The sequence below is a fragment of the Tachypleus tridentatus genome, chromosome 7 (genome assembly GCF_004210375.1).
Source record: "Tachypleus tridentatus isolate NWPU-2018 chromosome 7, ASM421037v1, whole genome shotgun sequence".
NCBI classification, from domain to species: Eukaryota; Metazoa; Arthropoda; class Merostomata; order Xiphosura; family Limulidae; genus Tachypleus; species Tachypleus tridentatus.
Window position 1 is genome coordinate 1,947,724 of NC_134831.1, and position 23,385 is coordinate 1,971,108.

Below are 23,385 nucleotides of genomic sequence, written 5' to 3' on the forward strand. Positions count from 1 at the left end.
ATACTTTAAGATTTCCGTTTATTTTCAATACAAATACAACGTCAGTCACCTTATAAATAATAACAAAATTTAAATATCAGATAAATCACAAATCTCCTACAAAATCACATACCCAAAGTAATCTTATTCAAGAGTTAATTTGTAGCTCTTTTATCAATACTGCAGAATGTATATTAAACTGAACACAGTTTATTTGTTCAGAGAATATTATATTGCACACAATTTACCGTTCACAGAATATGTATATTACACTGCACACAAATTACTGTTTACAGAATACTTATATTATACTGCACACAAATTACTGTTTACAGAATACTTATATTATACTGCACACAATTTACTGTTTACAGAATACTTATACTGCACACAATTTATTTCCTAGAGAATATATGTTAGACTGTAGACATTTTGTTTACAGAATATTTATTAGACTTAGTGTGTGTGCGTTTTCTTATAGCAAAGCCACATCAGCTAGCTGCTGAGCCCACCGAAGGGAATCGAACCCCTGATTTTAGCGTTGTAAATCCGTAGACTTACTGCTGTACTAGCAATAGGCTATATTAGATTTAGAGGGAACATATATTTACTGTTTATAGTACGTTAGACTGTAGGCGTTTCATTTTTCACAAATCACTTGTTTGTTAACATAAAGGAGTTTATTTAGGTATTATATAAAAATCAATTATGAAGTGCCCCCATATATTATGGAATTTTATGTGCAATTTACTGTTAAATAGATAAGAATCACTAAGTTATGTGCTGAAGCAGGGGCAACTACCATTCATACAAGTTTCACGATTTGTACCCTAATTTCAGACACAGGGCTAAGGGATTTACATACTAAAATATTGGTTGGAATGCTTCTATGTAGAATGTGCTAATAATATATTGAAACAAATTTATTATAAAATAATTTGAAAAAATTCTGTAACTAACTTTCTCAAGAGCTACGAAATTCACAACCGACCAGATACACTTACAAATAATAATGCTCCAAGAGCACACACATTAACTTTTATAAGACCCTTTCACCTTTAACACAGGCACCTAATTATATTCCGATTAAAATTCTACGAGATAAATAAATCACCTTGAAAATTAATAACTGTCTTACAGTTAGCATATGTGCACTTTTTGTAAGTAAAATAAATGTTAATTAATAAAAAGAAGGAATCCTCAATAGCTGCGCAACTTAAATTCTTTTAGAGAAGATCTGAGTAAATTAATTTACGAGGCTTACCTCCCCTTTTTTTTTACCAGCTGTATTTTTTTTTTTTTGTAAGCCAGCAATATCACGCATGGAATCGAAAGAGCTTGAACTTTTGAGTCCAAAACTGTAACTCAAATCAGTCAAGAAATAACAGCTGTTATTTAAACGTTTGTACTTGAAAATCTCGAAACCATGCTACGAACCGTTATGCCGCGGCTGAAAAATATGCCTATGATATATACTCTGAAAAGAAATGCAGAAACTGGTGTAACTGGATATATCCAGATAAATACGGTTACATTACATAATAATAAAGTTATTAGTTGTTGGTCAAAATATAGTTACTGGAGTATCTTTTATATAAAATACAGCTAAAGAAATACAAACCTAAATACATGTTTATACTTACACATTGACCCAGGTTCAGAAAGTCTGGTTGTTTAGTACAACGTATTATATACTTCTCTTTCCAATATTATGAATGGAAAAACAAATCCGCTATAATTTGGTCAACCACAACATATATAACGATTAAAAACAAAAACAAACAGACAAATATTAATTATAACGCTCACCAGTAAGGGCTCAAAACGTATTTGTTCATTTTTGAGTTTGATATTAGACAAAAAAAGTGAGATTATCCACTCTTACATTTCACATTTTCAGTTTTAAAAGCATTGCAACTTTTAAATTTATTCTCGTGTTCTGAATTACAGACGAAATCTTCATACACATTACTTGTACCTGTACAAAATGTACGTACGTATGATAATAATGAGCAGTCATTCACTCGTTAAACACTATCATACTTGGCACATGAAGAAGCTCATGATATGGGTTAATATTTCTAATCCCCTTGTCATGTATTTTGTGATGTTGAATTTCGCGCAAAGATTATCGAGGGCTAATAGCATTGGCCGTCCATAGTTTTTAGAGGCTAGACTAAAAGGGGAAGGCAGATGCTCAACACCATCCATATTCAACTCTTTACCAATGAATAATGGGACTGATTGTTACATTATGACGACCCCAACGGCTGGGAGAGTATGTTCGGAGGGGTTTTGAATCGATGACTTGCGAATTATGCATTGAGCACTTTAACCACCAGATCCAGTCATGACATATAGACGCCATAGTTACGAAAGCTAATACACACAAAGTTGTGTAATCAGCTGGAACATAGGAATGCTTTTCCATGTGTGAAGAACCTTGTATCTGATGAGGTACACCTTATGCAGCAACTGATTGCAGATATTTTCAAGCTACGGCACATAGCTGTATCACACCAAAATTTTAGCAATAAGACAGAGTAAGCATATTACCTTGATGTTGAGTTACAGCATAACTGGATTATGAAATGTCCTACATTTGGCAGTAAGAAGTCTTCTACAGATATTTAAAAAGTAATGCCTGTAATAGTAGATCAATTTTGACCTTAATATTTATTGGGATCACAGACGTCACTAATTTGGTTTTGCTTCATCAAAAAGCAGTTTTTCATCTTCTACATTTGTATGATTGAAAATTAAGCAAATATCAAAATATGGAATTATTTCATACCTCATTATTCTGTCCAAGAAATACTATATGTGAATATAGCAAAATAAGACAAATTAATCAGTCTTGGTACTAATATCACGAATATAAATTCCTTTAAAACGTAGCACTATATTCAGAGTACTAACAAAGTCCTAGTGCCTATATTTGCACATTAAAATATATGGTTTTGTATATCAACAATGCCCTATTTAGTGAAAGTATATAAAAAAATGCTAAATATGTGTACTTTGCAAGATATTACTACCACAAAGTAAGTCTTTAAACACAGGAGGTCTGGACAAAATATATCCTACATCTTTTAATGGTGAAATTTTTAGACATGCTAAAATAACAGAAATAGAAAACAATTTACAAAAAATTAAATAAATAATAATAATAATTGATTACTATCAACGTTCTGTTCAATCAATGAATATCCCACAGCAAACGAATGTATAGAGTAGAAGAAAGTGTAATCAAAACACAAAATAATTCTTCTCCTAGGTATAAATAATTTAATATCGCTTAGCTTTAACCCAAAAATTATGTAAGAAAACAGCAACATCCTTATTATAAAAATTATGAAAATTTAAAATTCCATCAAAAGTCAACAAAATTTAACACAAAATGTACAAACAAAAAAAACAAAGTACCCACTCCACACCATGGAATGTTATCCTTTCTTAAACAATGAAGACACACATATGCAAGCAAACTTTAAGATTTTAAAAACATAACTTCAACTCACGACTAGCCAAGATCAACTAAACATTCATATGAAAGAACAGACAAACAACTGTCCTTTTCCTAAACTGTATTCAAATGTAATTGTACTCATGATGTGCAAGAAATCTTAGAAGTTAACATTAACAACAAGAAAAACATGCAAAACTTTTATTTCCTTTTTTCCCCAATTCTATGCCATTTGTTTAATCTTCAAAGCTGGAATGAATTGTAACACCACCTGTAGTTTATACCATTCTGTGATATCTGTTTATATGTACACACTGCACACACACAATTTAAGTAGTTTAAACAAGAGTTACCAATTTATTTGAAAGTTTTGCTTTTAATGAAAGACAGAAGGGCATGTGTGTGTGTGTGTATATATATTGGGATCAAATGTATAATTTTCAAAATTACAAAGAACAATGTTATATTTTTATTATAAAATAGAAAAAATATATATATACTGGACTGATCAATGTCACACTGAGAAACCACATTGATATACTTATTTGTTCATCGAGTCATTATCCTGGCAAGGGATGGCAACACCTCAGCTTGTAAAGGAACACAGTCGACAACCTCTCCGTCAACTGTCATGTAACCTTCTGTAGAAAATGGTTCCAGTCGAAATGCACGAACAGGTATCATAGTTACATATGGAATATCCACATGTTTACCATTTTGTAGTGAAAGCAAGAAGTTTATCACTTGAACTCTGGAAACACCTGCCTGGATAATGACTAACCACATCAACCCATCATCTAACTTGGCATTTGGGGCAAAGAACACGTCAGTACCAAGATGAGTTTGATGAGAAGCATACACCATAATGAAGTCCCCTTCAACAACAACCCAGTTAGATGGCAAAGGTTGGTTAATTGGTGGCAGCAGTGAACTTTGAGCTGCATCACTACACGTTTTTTCAGAAGAATTTGGAATGTCATAAGATTCACCATTTACAGTTACAGCAGACAGTTGAAGAACGTCATTCCAACTAGCTGTTTGTCCAGAGCTTGTTTCAATTTGCTCAGAACATGCTCCAGCAGGATGTACATCACTTTGGTGGGTCACCGTTACCTCATCACCCAAAAAATATGTCCTTTCTGGTTCTACCATAAAATCTGATGATGAATTTGAATTTTCTAGTGAAGAAGAGTCAGAAATCTTTTTATTCGTAAACAGTTTACTTACACTTTCTTTACTTGTCTCTTCTTCGAAGGTGAAATTCAAACTTTTTGACCTCACCAACTGTTGGATTTTTTTTTTAATTGAATCTTTTCTTTCTTCATGAGAAGTTGTTACGTATTCACTGCCTCCAGAAGTAGAACTTCTCTTCATCCTGTGCTGAGATGTCAGTTGTTTCACTGCATTTGGCAAATAACCATCAAGAGGTAGATAGGAAAGCCTTCCACTGTACTTTCTCAAACCTGCCAGAAGATAGAAAATATTTGCTAGATCTTTTACATATGCATTAAAAAACTATACATCTAACTGTTTAGAACACTATTAAAACTGCTCTGGAATAAAAACCAACAGAATCTATTTCATTATGCCACAATTTATAAACATATATAATGAAATAAACAGCTTCAAAACTATTATTTACATTAATTGTTAATAGGCAATTAAAAAACAATGATCTTATTATAAAAATAAACATTAAAAAGTTCTCTGCAAAATCAATTTTAAATCACATTTGTCATCTTAAAGTCATAATATATATTGTCTGCAGCAGTAGCTCCAAAATGCATTGGAGATATCCCATTTACCAGAAAGGCTGATGTTAAAACTAGCTGATAATCAAGGAAAATCAATTAAGAGTATGGAGTTCAGTGCTTACACCCACAATGTCTCAACTGCTACTGGCTTTCACTGTCTGCAGCCAGTCGTGGATAGAAAAAGACAGTTACCCCTAAAAGCTGTTCTAATTCTCATAGTAAAACAAAATGAAACCACCCTAAAATATCTACTACATGTTATATGTCACTACCAACCTCTGCCCATTACAAATGAAATGAAATAATAAAAGATCTTAAACAGAACTAGAAACTTCACCTTAATATTTCTTATGTAGTTCATACTCCCAACCTCTTCCCTTTCTTTTGAAAATTTATTCAAGTATAACATGGGAATACTCAGATAAGCCCAACTCCTTGAAGATAATCTTTCCATCTCAGTTGTACTGAAAAATTTGAATTTTATAAACTTATAGGTATTCAATCTAGTGACACAAAAGGTATATTTATTATCAAGAATTTACGTGTAAAAATATTTTCATATTTATTATACAGCAGCATGAAAATTTTGTTTTATTCATTATGACTAAGAAATTTAAAATGAATTTTGCAAAGGCCTTCTTAGTGTCTATGTTTTTAACATATACAACACACACACACACAGATCAGAGGTACTTCTACCTATATATAGATACACACATAGTAGGGTCAGATTTATCTACAGTACAATATAAAAACAGAAAAAATATATTTGTTTTAACATAAAAAGCTGTAATCCAGGATTACAATATGCATGCAACAACAGAAACTAAAATTTTTTTTTAGAAACGTTTATACAAACAAGGAAAAAAAAATGTTGAAAAGTTTTATAAGAGAACTGCACGTCTAATAAATTCTTATTGAGTGTTTTGGTTTAATAACTTGTAATGAACAACCTAAACAATGAAAAATGGACTTACCAATAGACCTAACAATAGCCCATAAACCAAACCTAGCCTCTCCTATTGCTCGCAACTTTTCAGACTCAATGTCAATATCAGCCATAATACCCCAACCAATAGAAAGAAAGGAATACAATGTTTCTTTTGCTGTGGACACACGGACCAAATCCATTGGAGACACCCTTCCATGAATTAAATTCAATACACTTGAGATGACTGTTTTTCTACCATATGGCTCCCTATGGAAATTTAAAAACTTTTTACCAAAAAATTTTAATATTCATGTATTCATTCAAGAAGTAACCAACTTTTCAGTTGTATACAAAATGTTTCATATAATCAGTAGTTTATTTTTGCGAGTGTCAAGAGTTCTAGTACTTAAGAATATTTGACACTTCTTTAAAGTGCTGGCCTTATCACTCTTGATGGCAACTCATTTCCTATCACAGCATTACCTAGTTAGAAATATAAATTACAAATGAAATGAAAGTCTCATATTTGTGTCCTCTTATTATCTTCAGAATGTAGTGCAAAGAAATCAGAAGCCTTTATTCTTTCAGTATCCTTGAGAATATTGTAAATTTCTATAAAATTACCATTTATCCTTTTTTTTTTTTTTTTAGAAGAGATAATATGTTAAGAGACACTATCCTACCCCTGTAAGGAAATCCTTTCATTCCTAGAATCATCCAAAGTAGCACTTCTATAAATTCTTATTAGAGAATATCATTTCTTTGGTACAACCAAAACTGTACACAGCATTCCAAGTCAGGCCTAACTAATGATTTACATAGATATAATTACTTCTTTTGACTTGTAACTAACATGTCTATTTTATAAATGTAATCTCAAATTAAATTACCTTTACCACTGAATATTAACTTATGAAACTAGTTTATGTTACTTTGAGTTTCATTTTTACAATTGATTATTGCAGAGAAACTTGTTTCATCATTTTGTAGGCTAACTGGAATTAGAAAATTTACGAATACAACAGGTGCACAACACATTTTATGATAATATGTAACTAAAATCATGAAAAGTTCAGGTCTTTACAAAACCAGTGCTAAAATTATGATCTCAGATCATACTTGAACAGATCTCATTGAGTACATTCTAAAAACATAATTTTACTTTTGTGTTATCTAATAAAAGATACAATAAATTAACAACATTTTCAAGAGGGGAACTACTTTTTCGTCCCCCCCCCCCTGTATATATCCAAAATAAAGGTTACATGGTGTTTCATATATGCATCCATGAGTGTGAACAGTTAAGAAAACACTATTATTCTGGTAAACTATAGTTCATCAAAAAAAACATACCCTTGAGCATAGCTAATTGCCCTGGCAAGTCCATTTCCAGATCCACCTGGTATAATTCCAACTGGAGTCTTGATTGCTGTGGTCCAATCACTTCTTTCCATTATACCATTGAAAACCTCAAAAAAAAAATTGTTTGAAAAAATAAAAACTAAGTACACTAAATGAGAAATGAAAGACTGAGTTAGGTAAAACCTCCTATGTTCATGTGTTCACCACATTTAGTAAGAAATGCAAATCTGAGTCAGATAAGCACCAATATCAATGTGCTTACCACACTTGAAAACAAATGCAAGATTGTATTATCCAAAATCTCCAACACCCATATTACTTCCACACTTAATAAATGGAAGTCAGAATCATGTACATTTTCCAATGTTCATGCGATTACTAAACGTTATGAGAAATGTAAGTCTGAGTTCAGTAAAATCTACGCTACCCATATGCTCACCATCTAAATACCATTGTTAAAAAGCCTAGACCAATTCACAAGAACAAAAAAGAGAAAACACCAACAATTAAACATGTATTCCTTACAATCTTCCTTTTCTTTTATTGTCAAGGACAGTACTAGTTTTGTTAAGCTGCTAACAATTACAAAGTTCAATAGATTCTACAATCAAGTTGAAAATGAATTTCATAAAATGTACACACATTAAAAAAAGTCAATACCATGTTAGCAGTGTACATAAGTATGCAAACATACAAGTTCATGTTTTGTGACATAACATTTAACAACATAAACAAGTAAATCCTAATGTTAACACAACTTACATTCAAATGTAAATCTCAAACAGATACAAAATAAAATTCATTCTTTAATTTTATGTACATTTTCAAATATATATACACAAGCAAGCAAATCCTGGTGTTAATTTTATACACACTTAAAATAAAATGTATGGATGGATATATCTTTTACCTTTATACATCTGTTTTATGAATTACTTAGAATTATTGTCCAATGTATTAGCAAAATAAATAAAACAGATGATTTATTGTATACCTCATATAAAAGACCATCACCAGAGACCACAACAACCCCATTCCATGCTGCTAGATTTTGTGTTTTGACAAAGTCTCTTGCACAGTTGGAACGGTCTGCAAATAGAAACAGAAAACCACATGTGCCATGCTTATGAAAGTTCAATAAATTTTTAACTCATCATCTGCACAATAAAAAAACAAAAAATAAAACAGCTGAAAGAAAAAAATTAAAAAGTTAGGAAATTATCAACCAAATTTCAAGTAAAGAATAAAACACATCATAATAGACACTAATTAATGTTTTGTAATGGTCATAGTAGTGCATTCAGAACAAAATATATTAACATTATACATAATTTTTATTTGTCCTAAAAATACACATGCACTTAATTTCAACAGGAGCAAACAAAAGGCGGATGGAAATATAGTTTAGTAGATATTTTGTACAACATATTAAAAGCTTATCATAATTTTTCGAAAAGCCTAACGTTAGTTCGTAGAAAAAAAACTATATTTATTGATAATATTAAGCATCGTAGACATTATCCACATCTAAACTAAATCAAAAACGCACACAAGTTGGTGTTAATTTATTTCTATCGAATACAGGCCGTATTTAATGAAGGCTTACCTAATCTTTGGACTAAGGTAAGTGAATTTAAAAATTTCTGAGCTGCGATTATAATCGTTTTGTATTATTCCAGAAATGTGTTGTTTGAAAAATTAATCTTGCAATAAAGATACTGATTTGGTAGCAAATGCTTTGCGGGTCTCTGTCTGCTAGTTAATTATAATACTTTTTATTTGTCCTGAAAATGCGCGCGGAAAATTCATTTAAACAGATGTAAACAATATACAGTTTGTTGCAACAACGTATAAAAACTAAAAAGGTTTTTTAATGTCATTTTTAACATTAGACCGTAGAATAATCTTTAAAAGTTTACTGATAGTATTAAGAAGGTAAAGTTTATATCCAAGTTGAAGCAAAACAATGTACATAACTTACAATATTAATTTAACTTTTCTTGATAACGAGAAACCCACTTGACATAAAAATGTATCTCAGAGCGGCTGGTATGGGTTTTAATACATTTATTGTGGCCCGGCATGGCCAAGTGGGTTAAGATGTTCGACTCGTAATCCGAGGGTCGCGGGTTCGAATCCCGTTCGTACCAAACATGCTCGTCCTTTCAACCGTGAGAGCGTTATAACGTGATGGTCAATCTCACTATTCGTTGGTAAACGAATAGCCCAAGAGTTAGCGGTGGGTGGTGATGACTAGCTGTCTTCTCTCTAGTCTTACACTGCTAAATTAGGAACGGCTAGCGCAGAAAGCCCAGAGTAGCTTTGCGCGAAATTCAAAACAAACAAACACTTTTATTGATAAGCAGAGAACAACGTTTCGACCTTCCTTGGTCATCTTCAGGTTAACGTTGTTCTCTCCTTATCAATAAAAGTGTTAATACCCATAATTTAGTTCTATCTATTATAGGATGTATTTAATAAATGTTTAACAAATGTTAGACCTTAGATGTGTGGATTTAAAGACTGTGGTGTCTGCGATTAGAATTATTTTGCACTGTTGTAAAAATCCTGTATATAAAACGTACTGTTGCAATAGAGATACAAATTTTATTGCAAATATTCAGCGAGTTAATACGCCCAACATCTATCTAAATATGCATGCGCGCGCAAGTTATTTCAATGGATGTAAATAAGAGGCGGATGTAAGTATACTTTAATATACATTTTGTAAAAAAGCATGCTAAAAGCTTCAAGTTTTTAAAACTGACTAAAGTCAGATCGTAGAATAACATAAGTGTATTCACTAATAGTATTAAATAAAATAAAGCTTAATTCTACCTAAGCTAAAGTAAAAAGCAAATCAAAACATAAGATATAATGTTATCTCTTGTTTGAATATAGGCCGTACTTAATAAAAGCTTAACTATTGTTTGGTCCAAAACAAATTGACAAAGATTTCTGGTTTTGCGATTAGAAATATTTTGTGCTATTCTACAAATCCAATATTTGAAGAAGTACTGTTACAATAAAGATACTAATTTGACCGTAAATGTTTTGTGGGTTCCTGCTAGCTATAATAATATCCAGGTTATGTTTATTCTAATAATTTACTATTTAATATGCATGGACTTTAACCAACAAAACTCTAATGAATATATATACTTTGGTTAAAGAGTTTGCACAATGACACATTAAGGGCTAAACTAATAAAAGCTTTTTAAAAGGTCTAACGTTAGGCAGTAGAATAACAAATTTATTCACTGATTGTATCAAATGCAATAAATCCGTGATGACGGAATTAAAGTTTTAATATCCATACCAGCCGTCTAGAGAATATAAATGCAATAAAACTTAGCCCTAAGTTAGCTAAAGAAAAAAAAAAAAAGTACAAAAGTTAAAGTGTTAATTTATACCTTTATTGAATATCGGCTGTACTTAATAAAAACTTAAATAATGTTAGGCCTATGATAAGTGGACTTTAAAACATATTTTCTGCTACTTCACATAATTTCATACTTTCTTTTGAATAGAGACAATGCCTACCTCATACTATCATACATATACGTTAAAACAAACTCTTCCAAACATAATTTAAAATAGACTTTTGTGAAAATTTCGTTTTTATTTCATGATAAACTGCTCTATTATAATTATTTTTTTACACATTATTGTTGAGAACTTAATCTCAATACTAGAAGCTAGAAACCAAATGCAGTAATTCATGCAAAGACAATGTATTATACTATTATAAACTGTTAATTTTGTAAACAATTTCACTTTTTCTTGTATATATTTTTTTTAAATATACTCACAGACAAGAGTGAAATTAGCAATTGTTAGGATGCTTTCAAATTATTGTCATAAACACAAAATAAAATGTAGAAAGGCATTCAATGTTAAGCAGTTGATAATGCAATGTATAATTACCAAAATCTGTTGAGTTAGTGAAATAACTCATGTGATGCTTGAGGTATTTCACTACACCCAGCCTCCTCCCCCCAACAATGAAACTCTAGAACTATACCTGTTAAAGTACTTAAAACACTGAGCTTAACATTTTGCAGAGGATCCCATTGTCAATTTATTCATGATGATTTGGGAAAACATGGGACTTATTGGTCCATCTCAGCTGTTCCATCCTCTAAACTAAACCTGTTTGTAAGTAAATTTGAAAAAAATAAAATAAAGCCAGCCCTTATCATTCAGAGTTATCAAATTTTATCTTAAACTCTCTTAAATTTACTGCCTCCACAACATTTGAAGGCAACTCATTCCAGAGGCTAACCACCCTAGCTGATGATGACTCCTACCTTACCAAAATTTATACTTGTGTCCCTTAGTCCTACTATTCTCACTGTTAAATGTGAAAAAATGACAATCTTAAAAATCTCAATAATATCATCCCCTAACGTAAGAGAAAACAATTTAAGATTTCAGCCTCTCCTCATATGAGAATCCCTCTATCCTAGGCACCATTTTATTAACCCTCTTCTGAACCCTTTCCAACAATTCAATGTCTTTCCAAAGGTAAGGAGACCAAGACCAAACACAGTATTCCAAATGTAGCCTAACCAGTTATCTATACAAGGAAATTATAACCTCTTTAAACTTGTATTCAATATTTCTACAGAAACAACTTAAAATCCTATTTGACATAGCATTACAACACCACAGTTTGAATGACTTTAGAGACTGGTCAACTATTGCACTAAAATCCTTCTTTTGTGGCAGTAAAGTTTATTTTCATCCAAATTATATTTATAATTCAAATTATGATAACCCATATGCATTATCTTGCATTTATTATAATTAAAACCCATTTGCTATTTATTTTCACAACACACTAAATGATCTAAATCCTTTTGTAAATTAGTAGTATCCTATTCACAGCTAGCAATACCTAATACCTTAATATCATCAACAAATTTAAGTAATTTATTGACCATTCTTTCATCAGTGTCATTGATGTAAATCAAAGAGTAAAAGTCCTAAGACTGAGTCTTGAGGTGCACCACTTGTGACATAATCCAGTTTGACTGAATTACATTTGAACAGTTCTCTGCTTTCTTCCATCCAGACACTTTTATTAAATTTGCTGACTTATCCCCTACATCTATAGAAATAATTTTGTTACAAACCTTTTTTTGTGATACCTTGCCAAAGGCTTTTTGAAAATCCAGATACATCAAATATACACTCTTATCCTAATCTACATAAACAGTAATGTTTTCAAAGAATGTCAAAGATTTATAAGGTATATTGACTATCTGATGCAATTCTAAACTTTGTTAAATGACTTTAAAAAACATTTTTTACCAGCAAGTGGTTTGAATATCCAGTTTTAACCTCCTTCAGAACCCTAGGGGGAATATCTAACCCAGGAATCTTATTGTTCTTTAAAATTTCCTGTTTTTTCTCACCCAGCTCAGAATTAATGGAGTCATCTAATCTGATCTTGTTTCCATCCATCAACTGTTCAGGATGCAAAATACTGCTTAAAGCTTTGTTAGTAAAAAAAACAACAACAAAAAAAGCAAAATTTAATAATCCATCCATCTCAAAATTATCAGAAAAAAAGCCTTCCTTTACTCTCTCTCAAGGAAACTATTCCATCCAAACATTTTATTTACCCTTAGTGTATTTAAGGAAATCCTTTCTGTTAATTTTCACATTTTCTGCCAAAATGTTGTGATACATCCTTTATGATGTTCTGATTTCTGTTTCACCAACTTCCTTAATCTTCTATAATCTTGTTATACCAGCCAATTTAAATTTCTTTAAATCTTATCTCAAACTATTAATGAGCCAACCTGGTTTTCTACTTCCAGCTACCCTTTTTTTTTCCCTATAAGAATTACATTTACCTTTCATGTTTAGAAATTTATCTTAAAAATTTTTCCACATCTGTTTGGGTAATTTTATGGGGTCTACAAACAAAAGGCTTGTGATAACATCTGTCTAGCTGTTTGGGAAGAAACAGTTTGAGTTACTTATCTGCTCTTATGTGTAGGATGTATGGTGTAGCTGAGTAAATGCACGATATTTTGTTAACAACAGGTCTTCTTTCCAATGTTCAACAGGATTCACCTAGGAGGAGTAGCCAATTTCATGAATGTACGAATGGCTGGTCAAATGTGATTTTTCACGTGTAGTTTGGATGTTCATAATACTGAACACTGTAGATACCTTTATTTGTTTGATAATACTGAGTACAGAATATTAAGTAACTCCTAATTTTCAGCATGATTGTACTAGTCAGAAAGTAATACTGTATAAACCAAGTAAGTGTATGCAGCCACTTATAAGCCAGCAAGATTAAAGTATAAATTGTTTCTTAACTGTAAATAGTTTAAGAATGGAACATTTTCTAAGAGGGATTTCTTGTATTTATGGTTTAACTGAGAAAATTGTTGCAACCAAAACCAAATGTCTGTGACAACTTCAATTATTTCACGTGGTAGAGTGTAAAAAAATACATAATATTGTGATTAGGGGTAACTACAATATTACGTGGATGCAAATAACATCCACCAAGAAAACAATTGATCTAAAGACTCGGGCAGTTCATAGATTAATAAAAATAATTCCTATGAAAAATGTTTTAGATATCGAGAATTGGACCAAGTCTAGCATTTTTATGTACATCTTCGAAGTACTTACAGATCTGATCAAAAATTAGATTATTCAGAAAAAAACAACATTAACATAGTTAATGACTAGGAGAATCACAATACCACTTTATGTTTTTTAAAAAATAAGATACTATAGTGTGTCATTTTAAAGAAGCAGTTGGTTTACGTTATAAAGTTTAACTAGGAGTACATCTTACATGTGATATAGACTTGTAGGGCCAATAACTATTACCAAGTTTTGAAGGTTATTTAAATGTTCAGTACACTAAGTTACGACCTTTTGATTATGATATATAAGATATTGTAACACTCTGGATGGATGTTATCTGCTTGAAACTTGAAGTCCTGATAGACCAGTGTCAAGACATAAATGGGACTCCAGTGTTCAAGCTTTATTCTTCAACATGACAGATTTTACTAATTATTTCAGACTACAACAGTAGACATCTGAACAAGAATTATGAGCTGTAATGCAAATTATGGGGTTAATCATTACTGGTAAGTTACTTTCAAGTTTGTGGGGGATGGGAGGGTGAAATGTAAGGTTTATCTGTTTGGGGTATACAGTCTTGATAGCTTACTTGGTCAAACATTAGTCTCAATAAAATTGACCCAGATTTTTTGTTGGGTGTATTGGTTATTTTAATGAAATAGAATGGATATAATGTATGTAAATATAATGAAACCTATTGATCTGTGTAGTTTAGGTAACCTAATGCTACCCTAATAGTTGTTCTGCAGCAGTGTAAATTAATGAGCTTGTACCAATCATTCACAGTTTAGTTCTTAAACTTTTAGTGTGTGAGAACTCAGATATATCAGGATACAGTGGCCATGGCTAGCTTGCTTCAAGTTAAGAGAAATAAGTTGTTTATCAAACCTTCAAGATGTATCATTAGTACAATGCACAAATTTTCACTATTGCTTACATTATTCAAGGTGCACAGAACAAGGTTCAAATGTTATGTAATGCTCAGGCCAGACATTGCTGCCATGGCAACTGGCTGTTTCTCGCATCATACTATATTCTGTTTACGCGTGTCCCATGATTACAACACTGACTGGTAAGTGTTGTCAAGATGAATTATAGAGCACAAAGTTGTATATTAGTTTAACCCTTATAAGCAAACCTGGGGTCCAAATGGATTCCAATGACTATCTTGGTTGTATATCTTTTTGATGTAATTGTTACAAATTTATATCAATTCATGTAATTATCAAGCATAAATCCTGGATCAATATAATACTATTGTTTTTGAAACAGAAAGATAAAGCATGAGGCTATAGTCTATTTATTTGGGGTCCAAGTGGATTCCATGCTATCACTGACCATCCCTATACATGTAGTTCAGTAACTGCATATAACATATGAAACAGATTTCTGTATATTTATTTCACTATAGAGACTGTATACAGGATAATTCATCAATATTGCTATCTGGTGTGTTTGCTTATGACATCATTGTGGTGAACATGTATATACATCTCATTCCTCAACAAATGTTCTCTGTAATGACTACTTACAATGTCCTATTTTAAAGAAACCTTGTTTGATAATTATTCTAAATTGATTGCTTATTGGATTTTTAATCTTTAGCCTTCTTTAACGATACATTTGTATTGAGGTCTGGTCAAATCCAAAGTGACCCACAATACTCACTTTGTTTTTGTCGAAACATATTTTGCAGTAATGTGTTAATCTCATCCTATCTTGGTGAATAATGATTTAAATACAGGAGTATAATAAAACCTTACCATTTGTTGTACAATCTTTGTATAAGGAATGGTTTAATACCACTTATCCATATACTGAGGAACATCGTAATTTCTTAATCTGTCAACATATTTCTTGTACAATACATATATTTCTATGTTGTTTACATTGCATGCTAACCCTAACATAAAAGTTGTAATGTAATTAGTTTTAGTAATTTCAATCCAGAGTTTACTAGAACAGTAATTTTGTGTTGAGGTCCAGTTGAACCTGAGGTGTTGCAAAAAGTAAGGGCTGATGAGGGTTAATATAGAAATCTTATTGAGAGAAAAAAACAAACAAAAAGGTATGTACTCCTACTAGCACAGGAATAAACTGCTAATACATGTCACAAAATAATTTGAATATCTAATGGCCTGATAATGTTTTTGAATGGTTGACAATAATAATGGCCAGTACACATGAAACCGAAGTTACAGATTTTAAATGCAACATGTAGACATGCAGAGCCTAGGGAAAACGAGGTAAGTAACATATGTATGTATGTATACAGCATATGTAATTTAAAGAACTTAAAAAGTGAAAACAGACTAAAATATAAAATATGTTAGTCTTGGGAATATATACTTGGCTAGAATGCGAGAGATACTGTAATAGCCTGAACATTATTGACATCATGAGTTATGCTAGTGAATTTAAAATACACAGACTAAGAAAAATAACTGTACTTTTGAAGTAATTTGGCAAAACACAGTAGCCCTGATATAACATTAAAGCCACTGGGAGTTCCAAAAAGTAACATTTCAGAGCACTAAATACAAACACACTCCTTCACCAGCACAAGTTTGTTTTAAAAATGGGCAAACATTTATGAAAACAAATAATTTCACATTAAAGTAACAATGTAACAAAAAAAAATTCAGGTAGTGCAGCAAGGATTTAAACAAAATTTAAGCCTTAGATCAATCAAGGTTGTATTAGAGATACATTAACACAATGTTTGAAACTGTCCTAGTTACATTCATTTAGGGAAAAAACAACAACAACTGATTACAGTCTAGTGAACACAACAATTCCTAGCAGTTTATTAAACATTTTTCTAACCTATATGTACAAGATTGTTTGTGGGTTCATAACTTTGCTGGTTACAGGTTACCTAATAATTTAAAATACACACATGAAATTAATACTGTAATTAACCCCAGTTAAAAATACTGCTTAAGTCTTCTTTCTATTGTACATAACAAATAAATTATTTAAATTTTTTAGCTTATCCTAGAACTAGGAAATAAAATTCATTAACTATAAGCATCAATTATACCAATTAGTGCCACATAAAATAATCAATAAATTGATAATAAACAACAATTTTCAATATTATTATCCTTTTTGATGATTTGAAACTATCCAGTAATCAAAATTTTGCCATTATTGTTTTCATCAAATTCAGACTTTTTCAGCTGAATCAATTAGTGTCATGACTGTCAAAAATATTAAACTAATCAAACTTAGAGTTTCAGATTATTATTATTCCAACTATTCAAGTAATCAAAATATTGACATTATGTTTGTTTGCTATTAAGCACAAAGCTATCTGTATTCTGCCCATCACATTTATTTAAACCCAATTTTTAGTGTTATAATTTCTGTTTTTATCCATATGATGAGAAAATTTAATTAAAAGGCCTGTTGAGTAATTAATTAGCAAAATTATACTTACTGCTGGCTCCAGTGACATAACAGCCTAAACCAAAAATATTTATTTGAAGACAATACGACTTTATACGTAAGACTCCTTAAATCCAAGAGGACACATTCAGTATCTGATTGAAAATATCAATTTACCTGTCAGGCAGTATGAGCATAGGATAACACTTATGTGCCTTTGGCTGAAAACTAATCCATGTTATTATCCTCCCTTTACAAATACACCAGAAATTTGATAAGGTATGGTAGTAATTTTTAGGACATCAAGAAAATAAGCCAGCAGAATGTGCAAAAATTATGAGTTTAGAAAGAGGTAATTTGTAAAATGTAGAAAGAATAATTCTCCTCACCTGTAACAACAAGCTTGTATTTAATATCACTCTCAGCTAGAACAGGGACAACACGCTCTCTAAAAACTTCCAGAGCTTTTCCTGGCCCACTTCTTGGATTAACAAAAATTAACAGATTTCTCTGAGGAGGCAGTTCTTGGATACCTTAAAAAAAAAAGTTTATATATGTAGTTGAAGTGTTACATTTGATTTTGAAAATTTTATTTAATGGATTAGGGGGCCCTTTGAAATCAAATGGTTTTCTGACATATTTTAATGCAGCTTAAATAGTTTAAAAATAAAACAGATGACATCCTAGCTTATGTTTGCATTCTATTTGCCATTACATTAATAATGTTATTCTTACTAAAGGGTCAAAAATGATAAATAACACTAGTTCATATGAAGTCTGAGCCACAGTTACATCTTATGATGGTAATAAGATTTTCAACTATGTTATAAATTAAATCTCTTTTGCAATTAGTTTATTTGAAATTTCTCTGCAGTTTTTGATTATCTCAAGGACACGTTTTGAAATTGCGTTATTGTGAGACTAAACATCGTGAATGCTTACACGTGCAACAGTACAAGTGCTCACCTTGAAGATAAACAGTTTCACCAGATTTCAGTAACAACAACAGAGCTTTCTGCCATCTTTTAGCAACGTTCACATTTTCTTCCTCTTGTTGATGTTTTTTTATTTCCAAAGTGATAGTTTCCCGCACTCGCTGTAACTGCTTTTGAAGTTTACCCCTTAAACGTAAAGGATAACAATACAAACATAGATATATTGAACGATCTAACGAATCAGCATCTTTTAGAGTTGTTTTTTTTTCTTTCATTATATGGCACCCCACTACGTCACTTATTTTGATGACAGTTTCTTCATAGCGATTATTTTTTGTAGGTGAAGGATGTACCAAAATGATATTCTTTTGAGTCAGTTTAACGTTGACGACACATTTCGTATTATGCAATACGAACATGTCTTCTAATAAAGCAGACGTTGATGGCATTGGTGAGCAAGAAGAAACATATTCGCTTTCCAAACCTTCCATGACAAAATTCAATGAAACTATGTACACCTCACTTACAAAGGGATGTACTTTGTTAAATAAAAGTTTATTAAACAAATGAAAGTATGAAACATAATGTACGCAAAACTCTAATTTCTTTAAAAACAGGACACTACCTTACCAAATCTCACCTATCTCACTTTCTAACACACATTAACTGTTTCACAACACACGAAACCATGTCGCGTGACTTAAAAAATTGAAACTGTAGGTGGTGCTACCATCACACCGTTATGTAGTGGTTTCTATTTTGTTGTTATTATTTACATTGTTTTCTTCTATTATTTGATCAGCTTTACGTTTATTTTCCTTATACGTCATCTCACTTGCCTTCTAATATTTATTATTAAACATTACACAGGCAATTTTTATATTAAAGAAAACATCATAAGATCACCTAGCGGTAAGTTCATTTAATTAATTAGTTGCTTGTGCACACGCAATTGGCTGTTTATACTCAAAATCGAAATGTGAAGTAACTAGTCATGTATAAGAACAAATAAGTTCATGTTATAAAGATAAACAGCTTTATTAATAACAAATTAAGTAATGAAGAACAAACATAAATTTACAAAAATGTGAAGTTAATTATCCCAACTAATTTGACGTACCATTACGTCATTTTCAAGGATGTACTGTGTGTGTACAGCGACGTCTTGCGAGTGTTGTTTTCTCCGTCTGATTTCTTCAGAGATATTCCTCTGAAAAATGTTTTCCTTGACGGATCAGTTTGAAAGCCTATACCATTGTTTATAAGTTTGTCTGAATTCTTGTGTATTTCAGTAGCTTCTCTAATATTTATTTAGGTTATGTAATAAATAAGTTTCAATTTTATGAATTTGATTATTTAATCATTTTGGTAGAGGTGAGCGGCGACTTCTGATTTTTCTATTTCCAAACGGCGGTGATGATTTCTATGTTCTTACGTTTAACGACCGTTTAGTTTGGCCTATGTATAGTTTGTTGCATAAGCACTGGATCAAATATTTTCTAGAAACTATTCATGAGTTTTTTTTTCCTTTATTCAGTTTACTTTATATGTAAAAACAGCTCGTTTGGGTTGAAAAAATATTTTACGTAGAGTGTCGGAATGTAGAGGGCGGTGTTAGATGTTTTAATATATAATTTTATATTATTTATATTATTAATTTTAATATAGGTATAAAGGTGTTCCTTTGTATTGGTTTATTCTTGGTTTAAGTTGTATAAGTAAGGCTTCTTTAATTTTGCGTTTGTTTATGTTTGTTTCTTTATTTAGTATTTGAGTGTTTTCTATGGTTATGTTGTGTTTATTTGACTTCCAGTGTTCGAAAACGTGTGAAGGTGACTTTTTATGTTCTTTGAATCTGGTTTCCATTTTTCTACTTGTTTCTCCAATATAGAAGTCGTAGCAGTTATCACAATGTATTTTATAAATAATGTCGGTGTGATGTTTGTCAGTGTAGTTTTTACACAGTATAGACCTCAGTTTTATGCCTGGTTTTTGAATGAATTTGGTATTAACTGGAATGTCATATTTTATTACTAGTTTTTGCCAAATGACAAAGTGGCCAAATAGACACCACTCTTGCGGGTCATGGTCACAACCCAAAGCAGAGAACAATCCTTCGATGCCAACACAGAAACAGAGACTGTCAACTTGTGCAAAGAATTTGGTTATATTATCTTGGCGGCTTCGAAAAACAGAAATTTTCGTACCTGGTGACAGCAAACACCATTCCTGCAGTCTCGAACCCAGCAATTCGGCTTTTATTTTTGACAGATTCAAATCTTTGACCAGATGGTTTAATTCTGACTGTGTTATGAGATGTGGATCGCCTGAGAAGCACGGTTCAAAATCCGGATCATTGTTACTGCCAGTTTCCTGCATTGCCGTTTCTTCATCTAAGGTCCATTCCTCTGGTGGTTTCGGAATTGGAATACTGTCGTCATGTGACACGAGTCTCATTGCTGAAGGCAGATTAGGGTATTCAATTGACTTCTTGTTTTTGTCAGGGAAACCAGACACATTAGTCAAACAGAAGTAACAGTCCGTCACATGGTATTCTGTTCTCGCCGTATTATCGGGACAGCAAACGGCATTATCTTTCGAGTGCGTCTGAGCCAAGCTCTCAGACAGACAGCACATGTCGCACAACAAATGTGAGGCGCTCATTCCTGGTCTTGATCACCAATTTTACAGCCAAAATACAGATGATATGCTTTCTTCATAAGAGCAGTCACTGAGAGTCTCTGATGAACAAGCTTATACTCGCCACAAATATAGCAGAATGTATCATAGCTGTTACGACATTGACGAGACATATTGACCAATACCAATCATCCTGTAAAACGTGTATAACCTAACTTATTTGTTACAGTGCTACTGAGGCAATGCTATATTCTGAAACAATACGTAAACACTATAAGGTCTATATTAATCCAATGAGCAGCATCTGTGTATGCAAGCCACTTTTATAGCCTGCCCGAGCTGCGTACTTCCACAGAACAGCTTCCAACCTGGCCTGATTTTATGCCTGGACATTGTTCATAGGTCTCTTACAGAAACGAAAATTTTTGGACACAAATATAAGAAAAAAATGACAAAACTGAAATTTTCGATGAAACGGTACGTGATGGGCAAATTTGAATGTGATTTTCGTGATCAGCAGCCAGAAATCTATAAGGAACACCCAACAGTGTTCAAGAAGCAAAAACTTTGTTGTGCAGTGTAATTCAACCGACAGTGAAGCATGAACCGGTATAAACAAACCAGATTATTAATTCTGACATCATAGTTATGATAATTATTTGTATTTCATACAATTTATTTCAAGCAACATCGTGCTGTTTACTTAAAAAAAAACAACAGGAAAATAGTATTAGATAGTTCTGACAGCTTGGTTTGTTTTGAATTTCGCGCAAAGCTACTCAAGGGCTAGCTGGGCTAGTCGTCCCTAATTTAGCAGTGTAAGACTAAAGAGAAGGCAGATAGTCATCATTACTCACCTCCAACTCTTGGGATACTTTTTACCAACGAATAGTGGGATTGACCGTCACGTTATAACGCTCCCACGGCTGAAAGGGCGAGTATGTTTGGTGCTACGGGTATTCGAACACAAGACCCTCAGATTACGAGTCGAACGCCTTAATCCACCTGGCCATGCCGGGCCGGTTCTGACAGATATTGGCGAAACTGGAAGACCCTCTTCAATGTTTAGCTCTTGACAAATGTTTCACGATGATTACAAATGTTGTTTTTCCTGTTTTGATATAGTATATGAAACCAGTGTAATAAATTTTCCCTGACAAATATTGGCATGGCAGTAATATGTTAAGAGTAATTTCAAATTAAATGTAATGAATGGTAGTTTTAAACAAATAATATTCTGTTTGGAGCACAGTTTCAAACTCATAAACATTTCACAAAAGGCTTGAGGGAGGGGGAAGCAGAGAAGACTGATTTTGTATTAGATCCCTAATTCAACTGAAAGTTCCATGCTGATTTACACACATGTATTAACATTTTCTGTCTAAGCATATTTCACAGAAAGTGTCATTTGGGACTCCTTCCGAGGAAGAGGAGGGGGTGAATATTTTTGTCGGTTCCTCATATGATTTGCCTGTTCAGAATTCGTATTTTATTAATACCACATTCATCATATACAAACATATTGATCAACTGCCAAAAACAATTAAATTTGGATTTTTAATTGATTATATACAAGAAGTTCAGATATTTTTCGCAATCTTTAAAATACGAAAAACTCGCTGCTTACAAATATGCCATGAAAAACATTATATCTGAGTGTGATCCAAGTTTTGATCATCTTAATGAAAGTGAGGTAAAAAAAGCTTCACGTGTACAATGCAGATTTTTAAACATTTCAATTTTTTTTGTGGCTTGTCTTAGCAAGTTCTTGACTCGCAATTTGGGAGTCGTGGAATAGGTCTCCATCTCCGAATATCTTTGACTTTTGAGCTTCGAGGGCGTTATAATGTGACAGTTAACTCTGTTTGTAAAAGAGTAGCCTAAGAGTTAACATTGAGAGGTGCTGACCAGCTGCTTTCCCTTTAGTCCATGGATGGCCATCTTATATATAATTATGGATCAGGCTATAGTCGTGTGGTTAAAACTATGTGATCGTGTAAAGAATGCTCATAATATTTGATGTATCTAAATTTTATTTCCTAAACATCTGTTTAAAGTAATATTATTTGATAGCATCTTCTCAGTATATTTTATTATTAAAACTGTTTCCCGCATGTGTTGTTTTAAGTGTAAACGTTTTTGTACGTCAGAAGCCACATAGTACTCTCTCTTCACCTAAATTTTGAAATAAGTAAAATTTAACTATGTAGTTTATACATCTAGAGTGAAACGAAACATCAACTGACGAAATACACCCATTCGCCTTTTGGTAATATTATTTAAAAGTAAAAAAGAAACACGATA

At 32.0% G+C, this 23,385-nt stretch overlaps 2 protein-coding genes across 2 annotated transcripts; one reads left to right on the plus strand and one right to left on the minus strand.

Annotated features, from left to right (window-relative positions):
• LOC143254983 (sphingosine kinase 1-like) lies at positions 1–19,213 on the minus strand. The gene is made up of 6 exons (XM_076509937.1): positions 18,473–19,213; positions 17,896–18,039; positions 8,487–8,581; positions 7,484–7,599; positions 6,177–6,397; positions 1–4,908 (listed from the first exon to the last, which is right to left on the minus strand). Exons 1-6 carry the CDS (start codon positions 18,930–18,932, stop codon positions 3,995–3,997), a joined length of 1,950 nt encoding a protein of 649 aa, XP_076366052.1. The 5' UTR covers positions 18,933–19,213; the 3' UTR covers positions 1–3,994.
• On the plus strand, positions 10,130–23,282 carry LOC143254984 (uncharacterized). Its single transcript, XM_076509938.1, has 2 exons — positions 10,130–10,194; positions 20,479–23,282. The coding sequence occupies exons 1-2, from the start codon at positions 10,151–10,153 to the stop codon at positions 20,975–20,977; spliced, it is 543 nt and encodes a 180-aa protein (XP_076366053.1). The 5' UTR covers positions 10,130–10,150; the 3' UTR covers positions 20,978–23,282.
• Positions 23,283–23,385: the final 103 nt, after the last annotated feature.